This window comes from Budorcas taxicolor, chromosome 5, assembly GCF_023091745.1.
Source record: "Budorcas taxicolor isolate Tak-1 chromosome 5, Takin1.1, whole genome shotgun sequence".
In the NCBI taxonomy this organism is placed as follows: Eukaryota; Metazoa; Chordata; class Mammalia; order Artiodactyla; family Bovidae; genus Budorcas; species Budorcas taxicolor.
In genome coordinates this window covers 91,972,072-91,991,449 of record NC_068914.1, presented here as the reverse complement: position 1 = coordinate 91,991,449, position 19,378 = coordinate 91,972,072, and the positions used below count along the sequence as shown (strand labels likewise).

Below are 19,378 nucleotides of genomic sequence, written 5' to 3'. Positions count from 1 at the left end.
TCCCCTGTGTACTGAAGGGAAAACTTGTGGTGCGTATTGATGCCGTATTTCCAGGTGAGACCGTGCTGGTTTGAGCTGATGTTGTGAGATCAGGAACCATGGCTGAATTTTTGCAAGTGGCTCTAGTAGAGCTGCTAATAACCCTTCTTGCTTTCAGTAGTGCAGTGAGGCAAATCCCTTCTTTCTTTTTATTACCAAATATTCCATTGTTTGGATGTGGTACATTGAATTTATCCATTCATTAGTGGATGGACATTTGGGTTGTTTCCTCTGTTTGGCTATCATAAATAACACTGAGTACAAGGTTTTGTACAGGTATATATGTTCACTTCTTTTAAGTATATACCTTGGTGTGGAATTGCTGGGTCATATGGTAACTCTGTTTAGCTTTTTGAGGAACTGCTAGACTTTTTCAAAGCAGCTGTACCGTTTTATGTTGACACCAGCCGGGTGTGAGGGTTCCAGTTTCTTCATTCTGTCCAACATTCACTGTTACCTGACTTTAATTGGAGCCATCCTAGTGGATGTGAAGTGACGTATCACTGTGGTTTTGATTTGCATTTCCCTTACGACTAATGATGTTGATCATCTTTTCATGTGCTCACTGGCCGTGTGTATGTCTTCTTCAGGGATGTGTCTGTTCAGGTCCTTCGTCCACTTACAAATGGGGTTATTTTTCTTTTTATTATCTAGTATGAGTTCTTTATATATTCTGTATACCAGTATCTTATTAGAAACATTATTTGCCAAAAATTCCCCATTTTGTAGATCTTATTTTCACTTTATGGTATCCTTTGAAACAAGTTTTTAACTGTGATATTGTCTAATGTATGTATTTTTGTTGTTGTTATTTGTGCTTTTGGTGCTATATCTGGGAAACCATTGCTTATCCATTATGAAGACTTCTGTTCTTCTACGAGTTAAATAGTTTTAGGTCTTACATTTAACTCTGATTCATTTTGAGTTAATTTTTTTATACGGTGGAGTAAGAGCCCACCATAAAAAAAAAATGTGTCTCTTGTAAAAGTCTTTTTTAAAAGTCTGTTTTGTCTGATACAAGTATTGCTACTGTGACTTTTTCTTCCTTTTTCCATTTGCGTGTCATGTCTTTTTCCACCCTCTCACTTCCAGTCTGTATGTGACTTGAGCTACAGTGCGTCTCTTGTAGGCAGCATATATTCAGGTCTTGTTTTTGTAGCCATTCGGGCAGTCTGTTACTTCTAATGGAGCACTTAGTCCCATTACCCTTGATAAGTGTTGATGTGTGTATTTTGTTAGTTGTTTCAGATGTTTTAGTAGGTCTTTTTTCCCTCCTTCGTTTTCTTATGATTTGATGACTATTTTTAGTGTTATTATGGACTGCTTTTTCTTTTTTGCGTGTATATCTAGTATTCAGTTTGGGTTTGCTGTTACCTATAAGATTTCCATAGAGCAGTGTGTATATAAGTGTGATTGTTTTAAGTGGCTGATCTCTTCATTTCAAATGCATTTTAAATACTCCTCCCTGCATTTGCACTCCTCCCCTCATGATTACTGTTTTTTGAGACCATAATTTACACCTAACTGTTTTTTGTGTCCTTTACCTGTTTATTATAGACACAGGTGCTATTACTGTTTCTATCTTTTAATCTCTCTACTGGCTTTGTGTGTGGATACTTTCCTTCCTTTACTGTATATTTGCCTTTACTGGTAGATTGTTTCCTTCCATAATTTTCTTGTTTCTGGTTCTGGCCTTTTCTTTTTTGCCTAGAGAAGTTCCATTAACATTTGTAGTGAAGCTAGTTTTGTTGGTGCTGAATTCTTTTAGCTTTTGCTTGTCTGTGAAGTTTTTATTTGTCCATCAAATCTTGATGAAAATCTTGCTGGGTAGGATATTCTTGGTTGTAGCTTCTTCCCTTTTATCACTTTACATATATTGTACCACTCCCTTCCAGCCTGTAGTTGCTGCTGAAAAATCAGCTTATGGGCTTATGGGAATTCCCCTGTATATTATTTGTTGCTTTTCCCTTGCTGCTTTTAGTATTCACTCTTTAATTTTTGGCATTTTGATTGCAATGTGTCTTGGTGGGTTTGGTTCTCTTTGGGTTAATCCTGTATGAAGCTTTGTGTTTCCTGGATATGGGTTGACTGTTTCCTTCTCCAGATTAGGAAGGTTTTCAGCTTTCATCTCTTCAAATATTTTCTTCAAGTCCTTTCTCTCTTCTCCTTCTGGCACCCCTATAATGCAAATATTGTTGTGTTTAATGTTGTCCCAGAGCTGTCTTAAACTGTCCTTGCTTTTTTTCTTTCTTTTTTCTGATCAGCAGCAGTATTTCTACTGCTGTCTTCCAGCTCTCTCATACACTCTGCTGTGTCGTTTAGCCTAGTATTGATTCTAGTGTGTTTTTCATGTTAGTTGTTATATTCATCTCTGGTTGTTCATTATATTTTCCAATTCTTAGTTAAAAAGTAACTTCTTGCTCTGTGCATCCATTCTTCTCCCAAGTTCTTGGATCATCTTTACAATCATTACTCTTTACTGTTTCTTGAGTAGATCATGTATCTCTTCTTCTGGAGTTTTATCTTGTTGCTTTGTCTTGAATGTAGTCCTCTGCTGCCTTGTTTGGTCTGTTGCTATTTATATTTTTATGCATGTGGTAGGTTAGTTATATTCCTCAGGCTGGGAGCAGTGGCACTGTGTAGATGTCCTGTGTGTCCCAGCAGTGAACTCCCCTTGTCACTGAAGCGGTGTTCTCTTGGGGTTCCCTTGGAGGGTTGCCTGAATCTTTCTTTTGTGGCTGGCTACGTGGGTGGTATGGTAGGCTTGGTTGGTTCCTAGTCTGGTTGTTTGCCTGGCCTTGCCTTGCGTATATGCTGCTGGCTGCTCTTTAGCTGGCCTTGGCCACAGAGTGGCTGGTCTTGGAACCCTAGGGGACCCTGAGGCTAGTGCTGGCTCACTGGTGAGCTGAGTCAGGGTCCCAAAGACTCTGGGGCTATAGGTGCCCACTGACAGGTGAAGCCAGATCCTGGGAGTAATGCCAAGCTACTAGCAGTTAAGAGATGTTTTCTGGAGTTTGGCTGCAGGACCCAGAGATCCTAGAATGCATTTTAGATTGTTGTTGTTGGCGGGTCCATTCCAGACTATTGATCATGGGGTCCAGACTGGAGGGTTGCGTTCGCCTGCTAGTGAGCAGGACAAGGGCCCAGCTAGTCCCAGGGTGGAGTCTGGCCTGTGTTGCAGGATCATAGTTGTCTTCTTTCTGGTGTCTGCACCCTGGTGGGAGAGGCTGGTCTAGAGCACCAGTTTGTGCTCTATGGACGAGCACCAGTTTGTGGCCTGAAGGAATAGGGCCACACAGCAGGAGGTGAGTGGTGGGTGAGCAAGCAAAGCTTCACCTGTATTTACAGCTGCTCCCCATCACTTGAATTACTGCCTGGGCTCCACTTCCAGTCAGATCAGCAGCAGCATAATAAATGTAATGTGCTTGAGTCATCTCAAACCTGCCCCCATCTGTGGAAAAACTGTCTTCCGTGAAACCTGTCCCTGGTGAAAGACTGGGGACCGCCGGTCTAGGGGCTAGTGTGGGCTTCCTGTCAGGTCGGGCTGATGCCTGCCCACGGGTGTATGGAGGTGAATACTGGCCCTTGGTGTGCAGGGCCATGTCTAGGTATATGTCTAGAGGTGGAGTCAGGGTGTCTTTAGGCAGACTGTGCTGTGTCCCTGCCCAGCTAGTTTCTTGGCCTGAGGTGTCCCCAGCACTGGAGCCTGTAGTCTGTTGGGTAGGGCCAAGTCTTGGTGCTGATGACCCAGAACATCAGCCACCAGGAGTGTTCATGCGGTTGAATGCTCCCCAACATCTGAACACCGGTGTCCGTGTCCACAGCTCTCCTCTCCAGGAGTCTACAGAACCAGCACGTAGGTCTGGCTCAGGATCCTGTCAAGATTACTGCTTTCACTCTAGATCCTGGTGTGTGTGAGATTTTGCGTGTGCCCTTTGAGCGTGAAGTCTCTATTTCCCAGTCCTGTGAGGCTTCTGCAGTTCCAGCCTTGTTGTTTAGTCGCTAAGTTGTGTCTGACTCTTGGACTCCATGGACTGTAGCCTGCCAGGTTCTTCTGTTCATGGGATTTCCAAGGCAAGAATACTGGAGTGGGTTGCCATTTCCTTCTCCAGGGGGTCTTTCTGACCCAGGGATTGAAACCGTGTCTCTTGACTAGGCAGCCGGATTCTTTACCCTCTAACCCCTCAGCACCAGCCTGCTGGCCTTCAAAGCCAAATGCTCTGGGGGCTTGTCTTCCCAGTGCTGGACCCCCAGGCTGGGGAGCCTTATGTAGGGGATTAGAACTCTCATTCTTGTGGGAGAACCTCTGCATTATAATTACTCTCCAGTTCATGGGTCACCCACCAGGGGGATATGTGATTTGATCATACTGCCGAGCCTCTCCTCCTTTCTTGTTACGGTCCCTTCTGATCTCTTCTGGTAGGTTCTAGTCTTTTCCGTCAGTGGTTGTTCTGCAGATAGTTGTAACTTTGGTGCTTGTGAGAGAAGGTGAGTGCAGGGTCTTCTACTCTGCCATCTTCCACACCTACTCTGTACTTTCATTACATTTATTCCTAAGTATTTTATTTTTGATCCTTTGAGAATATAATTATTTTCTTAATTTGTTTTTGTTCATTAATATATATAGAAATTCAGTTGATTTTTATATATTGATCTTGTATCTTGCAACCTTGCTAAAACTCATTTATTTGAATAGGTTTTTTTAGCAGATTCCTTAAGATTTTGGTATATACAAGATTGTATCATCTGCAAGTAGAGTTTGTTTTACTTCCTTTCCAATTTAGTTGCCTTTTATTTCGTTTCCTGGTTATGCTGCCCTGGCTAGAACCTCTGGTACCCTGTTAAGTAAAGCAGAAGTGGCAAGAATGGACATCCTGCCTTGTTCCTGTGAATTTACAAAGCCTGCTAGGCAACTTGCAAAAATGAAAACGTTGGGACTATAAGGTATAGTTTTCTTTTTTTTTAATATATAAATTTTAATCCTGCTAATAGTTTTTGAAAATATATTTTATGGAGTACATACAGTGTTCTCAGGGGGTAGATATGATCCTTAAGTTAGATTCAAGATCAAGCTTTGTTACCTAATATAAATGTATCATTAGTCTTAGAGGTGTTACCTGTTTGCCAACTGTTTCAGCATTTTTACATATGTGTCCCACTTCTCATGAAAGTATTGGAATGTAGATATGACCCTCAGTATCACAGGAGGGAAGACTGACTCAAGAAAGTAAGTTTCATACTCCCAGTGAGTATCAGAGCTAGAATTCAAACTCAGATCAAATATCAAAACCATAGTTCTCTTCCATGATGCTTTTCAAGTTTATGGCAAAACCTTCCTCCTTTAGAAAATTATGCAACCATTAGTGTTGTGTAGGGCTCAGTATAGAACACTAAAATACATCCAAAGCACCAAAAAAGAAGGTGATTTTTTTTTTTTTTTGGCTTTTTAAAATCACTGTTTATTCCATTTGGTAGAGGGTTTTTTTTATTCCCATACAAATATTTGCAACAATTTTGAATTCCCCAAAACCATACATAGACGATAAATACCATGCTATTAAAGTATTAAATTTGTACAAAAATACTTTACAGTTTAATACTTGTTTGTTACAAATAAAAATACATATTTAAGTGACTCATGATCTTTTTCTTAACATGATTCTGCTTTATACTTTCTTGCCCTGGCGGTTCTGAAATATGATTGAAATAATATATTTCTTTGCACAGAAACAAAAGGTGAACTTTTTCCTTAAACAAAGGACACAGTGTTCAGTTTACTTAAGCAGTTGTTTTAATTATTGACCAAAATAAAAATGTTTGGAAAATAATTTTTCAGTATGGAGATTCTACAATCAATATACAGATCTATTTTTTTTAAATATTCACCAAATAACAGTTATTAGTGTAACTATTCAAAATAGCTGAACAGATGAAAACAGTTGCTGACAGACATTAAAAGCAACTGTCACAGTTTATTGCTTTGGGGGATGGTAATAATTGGCAATGCATTTTGTGAAAATGTATTTACAATTTCAGTCAGTGGCATGGCTCAGCACAAAAGACAGTCCAGAGTCATTTACGTACATGTGCTGTACACCCCTCAGTATAACCAGTATTCAAAACATGTCAAGCAGTATGAGTTTCATTTGCCTATCCTTAAGATAAACCTCATTTTAATAGACTCGTCATTCTCTCTTAAATTCTTAGTCTTGAATTTTAAAAATAAGATAATTTAACTAATTCTCAGTGTTACTAAACACCCTAATTCATTACCAGAGAGTTTTCAGCTATTAAAAAATGTGTCCTTAAAAAAAAAAAAAAACCCCAAAACAGGTCACAAGACATATCCTGTTTGATGATTTGTTGCATAGGGAATAACTTACATCTTAGTTAAAATCATTCCTATACGCGGGCAAAACATGTACCACCACCTATTATGGTCTCCTACGTGCACCGTTGCTGAAACGTCATAAGATAATTTTATACCTGTACCCCTCCCATAGCAGCAGTCCCAGCAGCTCACCAGACTAGTTCTAGCAGAGCCAGCTCTATGAAAAGCCTTGTCAGTTAAATTCTTCCATGAATAACTTTGTAGTAAGAAACTGATTTCAAAGTGAATTAAGGAAATTAGAGAATATTTTCAAACAGACATTTCTCTTTTTAAAAAGGAACAGGAAGATGGACTTGTGAACAAATGTCCTCTGATGTTAACTGTAGAGAGGGGTGGCCTGTTTTTCTTTTTCTCCACCATTGGGTTTGGCAGGGGATTGCCTGGCATATACCAGAGTGATCACCAACAAAGAAACCTCTTCAACTTGGGAAGTGAACATGAGCCATGAGAGATTTAAAAGACCCCTGTGCTTGCAGTTAATGCCACGTGATTATCTGTGCTTCAGATGTCACAGAAATCTTAACGGGATTTTTTTTTTTAGCACCATGTAGATATCGTCTTTTGTCCCGCTTTATAAAAAGCGTTGCTATAGTGTATTAGTGGGTTCTCGTATCTCCAAATTACCACCGTGGCTCGGCTGCTGGAAAAAAGCACTGTTCTGCTCGCTCCATTCTCCTCCTGGTAGAGTGTGTTCTAAGGACTTCTGTGAAGCCAGGGGGTTTCTACTAATCACCAGGTCCAGCTTATTACCAGATTCCGCTATGAGGGGTACAACAAGGCAGCAGTCAAAGTCTCTCGTTCGGACATGGTTAACCTGAAATGGCAAGAAGCACCATGGGGAGTTATTGTTGTAATTCCCAAAACCCAGAGTAACATTTCAGATATAACAGGTTGATAAGAGTCTCGAAAGTGCTTAAATGAGCACTCTGTACAGAGAGTCTTTCCCAGCCCTGAGCACACTATAAGAGGGGCATAAGCTTACTTCTTCTCTGCTACTAAACTGTACGGCCCTTGATGGCAGGGAGCAGGGACACATGTAACATCCCCCAGCTGAGCAAATAGCCTTACTCATGGCAGGTGCTCCAAAGTGCTGTCATCCCCAATTTACGGACGAGGAAAGTGAGGCACATGATGGTTAGGAGAAGTGCCTAAGACCAGCAGTTGGTAAGTGGTCCAGAGAGGATGTTGGTGAGTGGTCCAGCAGAGATGTGACCTCAGGCAGTCTGGCTGATTCCGAAGTTTGTGCTGTGCTTTGTTTTTTGTTTTCTTTCTTTTTAAACATTTTTGGCTGCACCCTGCAGCATGTGGGAGCTTAGCCCCCAGACCGGGCACTGAACCCATGCTCCTTGCATTGGAAGGCAGAGTCTTAACCAGTGGGCTGCTGGGGAAGTCCCCCACTACTCGTGCTCTTGATGATACCCAACTACCTCCCGCAGCAGTTCTCATGATCCCAGCCCCTTCTGAGCTTGTACGTGTGCTCATCTTTCACGTTTCCTTATTCTTCCCACCCCCACTGCAAGTTTAAAAACCATCTCCATGCTGCTTCCTCCCAGTCCTTGACTTTTCATTCTCTCTCCCATCTTCTCAGTTTGGGACCTGACCGTTATATTGTATTGTTGTTGTTTAGTTGCTAAGTCATGTCCGACTCTCTTGTGACCCCATGGACTGTAGCCTGCCAGGCTCTGTCTATGAGATTTCCCAGGTAAGAATACTGGGGTGGCTTGCCATTTCCTTCTCCAGGGGATCTTCCCGACCCAGGGATTGAACCTGTGTCTCTTGCATTGGCAGGCAGATTCTTTACTGCTGAGCAACCAGGGAAGCCTTATATTGTATAAATGATCCCAGTTGTTCAACATAGGAATGGTGTTTTGAGTGCTCATCCCCTTTAGCCACTCTTGACACCTACTCATCCTGCAAACTCCTTCCTTGGCTCTGATGACACCACATTGCTCTGACCTTCATATCATTTTAACTGCTCACTTTCAGCCCTTTCCCGCCTTTACTTCATCCTATCCTTTAAATTTTGTTTTCCTTAGAGTTCTATCTTTAGTTCTCTTTCTTACTAGAAATCCACCCTAGGCAACTTTATCCAAATCCATGTGTTCAGTATTCCTAATCTTTAGTTTTGGCTCTAACATCTCTCTTAAGCAACAAATGCAAACTGTAAGCTGCCTTACAGACTGCTCCACCAGGATGCACAGAAGGCATTAAAGGCTCAGGTCTGGTACAAACGTCTTACCCTTACCCCCCTGGTCTCCTTTCCTGTGATCCTCCCCTTCTTCACCCTACAGCAGTCCACCTATGACATAATTGTATTGTCTTTCTGAATTATGAAATATGTCATTCTGCTTAAGAAATTAATATACCTCCAGAATAAAGTCTTAAAAGCTTGGCATTCAATGCCCTTCACAATTCTGAGTCCAGTCTGCTTCTATAGCCTCAGCTTCCACAAAAGTAGGTATGTCTCTAATTTACTCAACAAATAATGGAGTATCTATGAAAAATCAAAGTGTCCCATATTCTTAGAACAAGTCTAATTGTTATATTGCCATGGTAAAAAGATCATCAGAATTGGTTTTAAAACTGTCTAATGAATCAGTGTAAACTTGCTTTGGTGAACACGTGTCTAAAAGCCAACCATCAGAGCAGCCTCATGCTTTGAAAATCAGCTATTTAGGGACAAACTCATTCTATTTGAATACATGTTCAAGACTGATGGCGACCCTTCTCCTGTTCCTGCAAAATGCTCTTCCTGAAAACTGGACGTAAGATTTAGGAATTTGCTTTCCTCAGTAAAACCAAACCTGATCATGATATTACTCCATTAAGTAAATATGGTTCAGCTTTTGGATTTTAGATGCTTTGTGAGATGAGCTATCAAACACTGCAAAATGGGAAATGGGAGAATAAGGTACCAGCATGGCAGTGCACCCCAGTTTTCTTGCCTGGAGGACCCCATGGACAGAGGAGCCTGGTGGGCTGTAGTCCACAGGGTTGCAGAGAGACTGACATGAAGCAAGAGCATGCACACATGCCTATTCTCAAGTTTAGAATCTGCTGGGGAATGTATTCAGGGAAACACACTGTTTCGGTAACTGGTAAATTCTACTAAGGGAAAAAGTGTCTATCCTCTCTAGGAGGGCCTCTGATCTGGTCTTGAGGCAAAGGAGGATGTGTGAGCACTGGTCAAATAAGACTTTAAAGAGTTAGATAAAATTTCATCTGAGGTCTTACCTGTAAGAGCCTATCGTAGGGCTTTAGGCCACCAAGATCTCCTGGCCCAGCTGGGCGAATGTTTTTGACATAGACTCCTTTCTCCAGCAAGCCATCTGCTACACTGAATCCGAAGTCCTCCATGTCAGAGCCCTTGTACAGGGTCACCTGGAAGGTGAGAAAATGTGGGGGGGGGGGGGGGGAGGCGGTATTTAGGTAGGTTGTGGACTTTTGCCTGTGAAACTTCTTAACGAACCATCTTCTCAAACTAATTTCAGTAACATAATAGATTTGTAACAGATTAGGCAGCTCCCCCCAGTCTTGGCTAGTGATAAAGAATCCACCTGCCAATGCAGGAGACTTGGGTTCAATCCCTGGGTCAGGAAGGTCCCCGGAGGAGGAAATGGCAACCCACTCTATTGCCTGGAAAACCACATGGACAGAGGAGCCTGGCGGGCTATAGTCCATGGGGTCGCAAAGAAGCAGCCATGACTGAGCATAGCACACACACACACACCAATCGTGAAGATTTTTCTATTCTTCAAGAACATCCTTGGAATTTCCAAAGTCCCACTCAGAACTGGAAAAGGAGGTGTTTGTGTTTTTTTTAACTTGCAATCATCAGGTGTATACAGGTGAGAATTTCCCAGGGGCACGTTCATGTCTCTGTTCCGGAGCAACCCCAGGTGTTGGGAGAAGCCAGAGTTAGCCCTTCGCAGCTGGATATTAGGACTAAGCCAAAGACCTTTCCTTCCTGCTCACCATGCCTGGTGCTGTGCTGGGTACAGTGCTCAGCATATTCTCTGCCTCTAAGCAAGAGCCAGGAAGCCCATCACTGTATTTTCTCTGCTATATCAGTGCTTCAGTACTGTAGGCAAAAAATATTGTGAAAGGGAGAGAGGCAAAGATGGCAGAGTAGAAAGACCCCAAGCTCACTTCCTCTCATGAGCACACCAAAATCACACCTATCTGGGGAACAACCATCGACGAAAAAGACTAGAACCTACCAGGAAATACCTACAACTAAAGGCAAAGAAGGAACCAGAATGAGATGGGTGGGGGTAGGGGGGTAGGGTGGACTGGTGAATAATCAAATCCCATCCCCCCTGGGTGGGCAACCCACAAACGAGAATAATTATACTGCAGAGGTTCTTCTACAGGAGTGAGCGTTCTGAACCCCATAGTCTGGCTCCCCAGCCCAAGGTTCAACATCAGAAAGATAAGCCCCAGAGCATTTGGCTTTGAAACCAAGTGGGGCTTAACTGCAGGAGCCCCACTGGATTGAGGGGAACATAGACTTCACTCTCATGCACACAAAAATCTCACGCACACCAAGGGTGCCCACAAAATCTCATGCATACCAAGACCCAGGACAAAAGCATGCGTTTGACGGAAGGCTAAGCCAGACCTGCCTGCTGGTCTTGGAAGGTTTCCTGGAGAGGCAGGAGCTTGGCTCACTCTGGGTACATAGACATGGATGGGAGACACACTGGGGAATATTCAGCCACGTGAACACTCCTGGCGGCTGCCGTACTGAGTCATTAGCACCAAGACCTGGCCTCACCCACAGGCTATGGGCTCCTGGGCTGGGACACGTGCATGCTTGGTCACTCAGTCATGGCCAGTTCTTTGCAACCTGATGGACTGTAGCAGCCACGTTCCTCTCTCCATGGAGTTTTCCAGGCAAGAACTCTGAAGTGGGTTGCCGTTTCTTCCTCCAGATCTTCCCGATCCAGGGATCGAACCCATGTCTCCTGTGTCTTGCATTGGCAGGTGGATTCTTTACCACTAGTGCCACCTGGGAAGTCCCCAGACTGGGATGCTTCGGGGCAAACAATGACCTGGGCAGGGGCACAGCCCTGCCCATTAGCAGGCAGGCTGCCTAACTTCTTAAGCCCCACAGCCACCTCTGGACTCACCCCAAGACAGGGCCCTTCCCACTGGAGAGCCAAGACCCAGGTCCACTCACCAGTGGACAGGCTTATGCCTTTCTCTTCAGGAAGCCTGCACAAGCCTCCAGATCAGCCTTACCCACCAGAGGACAGACACTAGAAGCCTGAAAACTATGATCCCACAACACAAGCTGGACCCTACCCTGGTGCCAGCTGAGCCCTGGTCCTGCCCACCAACAGGCAAATGCACCCTTCTGGATACCACGAACTTCATACCCAACTGTATTGGGAAACTCCCCACCCTCCCTCTGACCCCCTAAATCACTGATCTGAAATGAGCTCTGAGACCCCTGGGCCCTCCAGCCAGACTCTAGGAACCAGCTCTGCCTGCTAGTAGTCCAGCACTAACCCCAGTATCTGACTTCACCTGTCAGTAGGTGGGCAACAGCCCGAGTCTTTGGGACCCTGTGTCTGCCCACCAGTGAGCCAGCACCACCTCCAAGGCCTCCCAGGGTTACACAACCAACCAACTGGTAACCTGGCCTGACTAAGCAGTACTAGCAGCATCTGCATAGAGCAGGGCATGTCAACCAACCAAGCCTACTAGACTGCCTGCATCATCAGCCCACCACAAAGAAGGACCCTTGCAGCCCTCTTAGGGGAACCCCTAGAGCATTTAGCTTCAGTGATGAAAGGGGAGTACACAGCTGGGACGCATTGGACATCTCCTACAGAGGGCCACTTGTCCAAGGTTGAGAAATATAACTAATCTACAATAGACATAAAAATAGAAACAGCAACTGAGACAAAATGAGGTGGCAGAAGATTGTGTTCTAGATCAAGGAATAAAATTCCAGGAGAAGAACTAAATGAAGTGGAGAAAGATGATCTATCTGAGAAAGAGTTCAGAGTAATGATCTTAAAGATGATCAAAGAACTTGGGAGCAGAATAGATGCAGAGTGAGAAGTTAGAAGTTTTAAATAAACAATTAGAGAATACAGAGAACCACCCAGCAGATGAAGTATACAATAACTAGAATGAAAAATACACTAGAAGGAATTAATAACAGACATTTAAAGAATAGTTAACACCTATTCTTCTGAAACTATTCCAAAAAATTACAGAGGAAGAAACAATTCCAAACACATTCTGTGAGGCCACCATCACCCTGATACCAAAACCAGACAAAGATATCACACAAAAAAGAAAAATACAGGCAGATATTACTGGTGAACATAGATGCAAAAACTTATCAACAAAATATTGGCAAACTCAATACACTAAAAGAATCATACACCACGATCAAGTGGGACTTGAAGGATTTTTCAGTATCCACAAATCAATCAGTGTGACATATTACATTAACAGGATAAAAAGCATATGATTATCTCAGCAGGTGCAGAAAACACTTGATAAAAATTCAACATTCAAAGAAAAAAAACTTAGAAATAAAAATCAACATCCATTTATGATTTTAAAAGTCTTCAGAAAATGGGCATAGATGGACTCTACCTCAACATAATAAAAGCAATATATGACAAACCCATGGCTAACATCATATTCAATGGTGAAAAGCTAACAGCATTCCCTCTAAGAACAGGAACAAAACAAGAATGCCTACTCTTGCCACTTTTATTCAACATAGTTTTGGAAGTCCTAGCAATCAGAGAAGAAAAACAAAGGGAATCCCAATTGGAAAGGAAAAAGTAAAACTCATTGTCTGCATGTAACATGATATTATACATAGAAAAATCCTAAAAGTGACATTAGAAAAGTACTAGAGCTCATCAATGACTTTGATAAAGTTGCAGGATTCAAAATTAACATACAGAAATCTGTTTTATTTCTGTATACTAACAACTATCAGAAAGAGATATTAAGGAAACAATCCCATTTACCATCACATCAAAAAGGAATAAAATACCTAGGAATAAACTTACCCATGGAGGCAAAAAACCTGTACTCTGAAAACTACAAGACACTGCTCAGAGAAACTGAGGAGGACACAAATAGATGGAAAGTGGGCCACGTTCTTGGCTTGGAGGAATCAATACTGTGAAAATGACCACAGTACCCAAGGCAATCTGCCAATTTAATATGATTCCTATCGAATTACCAATGGCACTTTTCACAGAACCAGAAGAAAACAATTTAAATTTGTATGGAAACACAAAAGACCAAAAATAGTTAAAACAAGCTTGGGAGGAAAACACAGGCAAAACACTAACATAAATCACAACAGGATCCTCTATGACCCTGAGTAATGGAAATAAAAGCAAACATAAACAAATAGGACCTAATTAAAAGCTTTTGCACAATGAAGGAAACTATAAGCAAGGTGAAAAGACAGCCTTCAGAATGGGAGAAAATAATAGCAAATGAAGCAACTGACAAAGAATCTCAAAAATATACAAGCAGCTCATGTAGCTCAATTCCAGAAAAATAAATGACCCAATCAAAAAATGGGTCAAAGAACTAAACAGACATTTTTCCAAAGAAGACATACAGATGGCTAACAAACACATGAAAAGATGCTCAACATCACTCATTATCAGATAAATGCAAATCAAAACCACAGTGAGGTACCATCTCATGCCTGTCAGAATGGCTGCGATCCAAAAGTCTACAAGCAATAAATGCTGGAGAGGGTGTGGAGAAAAGGGAACCCTCTTACACTGTTGGTGGGAATGCAAACTAGTACAGCCACTATGGAGAACAGTGTGGAGATTCCTTAAAAAACTGAAATAGAACTGCCATACAACCGAGCAATCCCACTGCTGGGCATACACACTGAGGAAACCAGAACTGAAAGAGACACGTGTACCCCAATGTTCATCACAGCACTGTTTACAATAGCCAGGACAGGGAAGCAACCTAGATGCCCATCGGCAGATGAATGGATAAGAAAGCTGTGGTACATATACATAATGGAATATTACTCAGCCATTAAAAAGAGTGCATTTGAATCAGTTCTGATGAGGTGGATGAAACTGGAGCCTATTATACAGAGTGAAGTAAGTCAGAAAAACACCAGTACAGTATACTAAAGGATATATATGGAATTTAGAAAGATGGTAATGATGACCCTTATATGCGAGACAGCAAAAGAGACACAGATGTAAAGAACAGTCTTTGGGACTCTCTAGGAGAAGGCGAGGGTGGGATGATTTGAGAGGGTAGTGTTGAAACGTGTATATTATCATATGTGAAGCGGATCACCAGTCCAGGTTCGATGCATGAGACAGGGTGCTCAGGGCTGGTGCACAGGGATGACCCTTGGGGATGGGATGGGGAGGGAGGTAAGAGGGGGTTTCAGGATGGGGAACACATGTGCGCCCATGGCTGATTCATGTCGATGTATGGCAAAAATCACTACAATATTGTAAAGTAATTAGCCTCCAATTAAAATAAATAATTAAAAAAACAAGCTTGGGAGAGAAGAATGGAATTGGAAGAATCATGCTCCCTGGCTTCAGACTATACTGTCAAAACAGTTTAGTACTGGCACAAAAACAGACAGATATATCAATGGAATGGGATAGAATGCCCCAAGATAAACCCATGCACTTATGGTAATCTATGACAAAGGAGGCCAGAACAATGGAGAAAAGACCATCTCTTCAATAAGTGGTGCTGGGAAAAGAATGAAATTAGAACGTTTTCTAACACCATATACAAAAACAAACTCAAAATTAATTAAAGGTCTAAATGTAAGACTGGATACTATAAAACTCCTCGAGGAAAACAGGCAGAACATGCTTTGATATATAAATCACAGCAATATTTTTTTTTTTTGATATGTCTCTTAGAGTAGAAACAAAAGCAAAAATAAACAAATAGAACATAATTAAACCTCAAAGCTTTTGCACAGCAAAGGAAACCATAAACAAAATGAGAAGAAAACCTATAGGAGAAAATATTTGCAAACAATGCAACCAACAAGAGATTAATTTCCAAAATATATAAACAGCTTATAGAGCTCAATATCAAAAAGAAACAACCCAATCAAAAACCAGGCAGAAAACCTAAATAGACATCTCTCCAAAGACAATATACAGATGGCCTACAGGCACATGAAAAGAAGTTCGATATTGCTTATTTTTAAGAAATGCAAATTGAAGCTACAATGAGGTATCGCCTCACACCAGTCAGAATGGCCATGATCAGAAAGTCTGCAAATAACAAAAGCTGGAAAACACTATGGAGTTTCCTCAGAAAACTAAAGACAGAATTACCATATGATCCTGCAATCCTACTCCTGGGCATGTATCTGGACAAAGCTATAATTCGAAAAGATACACACACCCTAGAGTTCACAGGAGCACTACAATTGCCAAGACATGGGAGCAATCTCAATGTCTGTTGAAAGATGAATGGATAAAGAAGTGGCACGTATATACAATGGAATATCACTCAGCCGTTAAAATGAATGAAATAATGCCATTTGTAGCAATATGGATGGACCTAGAGATGATCATATTAAGTAAGTCAGAAAAAAACAAATGCCATGTGATAGCACTTAATGTGGAATCCAGAAAAACTGAAACAAATGAACTTATTTATGAAACAGATAAGACTCACAGACACAGAAAACAAACTTGTGGTCACCAAAGGGGAAGTCACTGTAAGAAGAGGTGATAAATTAGGAGTTTGGGATTAACAGATACATACTACTATATATAAAATAGCTCAACAACAAGGACCTATTTTATAGCACAGAAATTATATTCAGTATTTTATAGTAGCCTATAATGGAAAAGAATCCAAAAGAGAATATATATATACATATAGCTGAATCACCTGGCTGTACACTTGAAACATTGTAAGTGAACTACAGTTCATTTTTTAAAGAAGTCTTAGAAGACCTAGAAGTACTCCTTTAAGGAACACCCGCCCCTGGGGCCCGGCTTGAGTAGCTCCCTCACTCCCTCTCTTGGGTTTGGTTTCGCAATTCCAGCCATTCACCCTTCTCAGCTATGGGCCTCAGCCTGTTCTCTCTGCATTAAGGCCAGTGCCACCAGCTGAAGTTTTCCCCAACCCCCAGGCCTCCTCCTGACCACCCACAAGAGATAGTCTGAGGTTCACACGTTCATCAAATGTGTACTGAGTCTTTCCATGTTCTGAACACGGTTCCAAGTGCTGAGAAACAGCAGTGAAAGAGAGAGAGGGGCAGAGAGAAGAGGTTGCCTTCCAGAGGGAAACACATTCATGTGTCATGTCCACCGAGACCCACTGTGCTGGACACCAGCCAGTGTGCTCAGCAAGTCACACTCATTTAACAATGTGACTGCTTTTTTCAGTAAGGTTTGCTGCACACCCTCTGCAACAACCAGTGCACATATCAAGCAATGATTGTGGTTTGCTTTTTAACTCTGATTATTTTAAAATGCTCTGGAAGAGGAAATAGCAACCCACTCCAGGCGTCTTGTCTGAAAAATTTCATGAACAGAACAGTCAGGTGGGCTACAGTCCATGGGATTGCAAAGAATTTGGCACGCCTGAGCGACTGAGCACATTTTAAAATGTATATTTCTTTTAACACACATCATACCCAAAATACATTCTTGCAAAGGAGTAAAACAGTTTAGAGGTATATAGGGCAAAATGTGAAGATTAATACTCTCCAAGCAGGAGAGTATTATTATTCTATACCCAGTTATTTCACTTCAGAGAAGTATGGAATGCTGAAGGAAATACAAAGTGGTCATTTGTGGATTTTCATGTCACTGGGCAGAGAACTAATATATCAAGCTGGCGGGGTCAAGTCTAATCACAGGCAGCCTTGGTGGTTTCTGCCATGTTGGAGGTGAGGAAATTCAAGCTTGCCCACAGTTACAGAGGTACTGAATAGTGGGGGCACCTCTGTCTGACTCCTGTCACTCAACTATTATATTCTAATGCCACTCAAGTGCCTCATTTCATAGATTCTAAGATGTAGTTTTTTTTCCTTCATGTTTTCAGTTCTCTGAAATCAGGCCGTGTTTTATAGGCAGAGGTATATTCAGTTCAGTTCAGTCGCTCAGTCATGTCCGACTCTTTGCGACCCCATGAATCGCAGCACACCCTACGAAATAGGGTATAGCAACATCTCACCCCACCTGCCTATTTCCCACAATACACTAGAAGGGAAGGGGCCAGAATTTTGTTACATCTTTGCTTTATGATAAAAAAAAAAAACAGCCCTGTCTTGCCAGTTAGAGGGTGATTGGTCCTGAACAGATGCATCGCCATCTCTTAGACTGGTGTGAAACTGCAGTGTCTTGAACCCCACTCTGAACTGACATCTGCCAAGTTCTGAGCACACTGAAATTTGCTCTCCGTGGTACTTCACACACCAGAGGGGCTAGTACATGTTCTGAAAAGGAAATGAGGGGACTAATACTACTTCATTTAACATTGTGTTTCTTACCCATCTTGCAGGATTGTTAGGGTCAAGTCAGATATCATCACTGGTAAACTCATGATGGCTGTGCTTTATTGCTGTATCGTTTTTTCACTGCTATATCCTCAGTCCTTCAAATAGTACCTAGCACACCGTAAGGTTCACCTGGCCCTTACGATGTGCTAGATGGGTAAGAAACACAATTTTAAATGAAGTAGTGTATGTGAAGTTTTAAGACCTGAAATAACCTGACATATGTGGAAAGATCACTTTCGTGGCACTCACACACAATCAGAAAGTCCTACCTGACTACAGAAGAGGTGCGCGAGTGTGTTAGCAAAATCCAGTCCCCACATTTGACATGTACCTTCATGATGCATGTGTGCTCAGTTGCCAAGTCATGTCCTGATTCTTGTGACCCCGTGGACTGTAGCCCATGGGGCTCCTCTGTCTGTGGGATTACCCAGGCAGGAATACAGGAGAGGGTCAGGTGATCCATGGGGGGAGAATGAATCCATGAACGAGAGAATATCCATGAATGAAAGAATGATCCATGAATGAGAAAACATCCCCTCACCCAAAGCGAAAGTCATCAGGAGGGGAGGATATGTTTTTGTTGGTAACCTGGGCTCAGATAAAGGCCTGACGGGAGATGTGGGAGATGTCCACTTCCCAAGTTCCTTGAGGGGGGCAAGGATCCTTGGTTTATTCACTGATATATCCCAAACGCCTTAAATGGTACCTGCTACATTGTAGAGCTAGTATTTTGTTGAACAGATGAAGTGACTGGTTCTGACATACCACGTGGTTGAGTTTGGAGACTAGTCAGAACTGGCCATGATGTGCTGTGTGTGTGAACGCAGAGGGATTTAATTCTGAGGGTCAGGCCACATCCTGCCTCCGTGGTCCCAGGGCCATGCTGGAAATGAGCAAAGGCAAAAAGCTGCAGGGTGGCTGGGACTGGGCAGGACAAAGCTCCACAGTGACATCATGTGACCTATGACATTGGAGCCAGGTCTGTCTGCCCTCCCTTTGAGCAGAGGAAGCCCCAGTCTTCTACAGGCAGTAGGGTGGGATGTGTGTGCTAAGTCACTTCAGTCGTGTCTGACTCTCTGCACCCTCATGGCCCGTAGCCCACCAGGCTCCTCTGACCACGGGATTATCCAGGCAAGAATACTGGAGTGGGTTGCCATGCCCTCCTCCAGGGGACCTTCCCCATCCAGCGACTGAACCTCCATCTCTGATGTCTCCTGCATTGGTAGGTGGGTTCTTTACTATGAGCACCATCCAGGAAGCTCCAGGGTGGGATGTAGGGTTCTCCAACTTGAGATGCAGGATTTCTTGCTAATAAAGCTGTGGGACTTGTGTGAGTAGATTGAAAAGCAAACCAGATGCTACTTTTTCTACCAAGTTTGTGGAACAGATCATACGGTTTGTACAAGAAAGGCAAAATGAATGCC

The 19,378-nt window shown here is 42.4% G+C and overlaps 1 protein-coding gene across 1 annotated transcript in view; it reads right to left on the bottom strand.

The window, feature by feature from the left end:
- Nucleotides 1-7,016: 7,016 nt before the first annotated feature.
- Nucleotides 7,017-19,378, bottom strand: part of GRIP1 (glutamate receptor interacting protein 1) — a 482,353-nt gene continuing 469,991 nt past the window's right edge. Inside the window, exons 24-25 of the mRNA XM_052639896.1 lie at nucleotides 9,665-9,811; nucleotides 7,017-7,244 (exon numbers count right to left, since the gene is read on the bottom strand). Of these exons, the coding sequence (XP_052495856.1) occupies nucleotides 7,017-7,244; nucleotides 9,665-9,811 (375 nt within the window). The remainder of the gene's footprint in view (nucleotides 7,245-9,664; nucleotides 9,812-19,378) is intronic.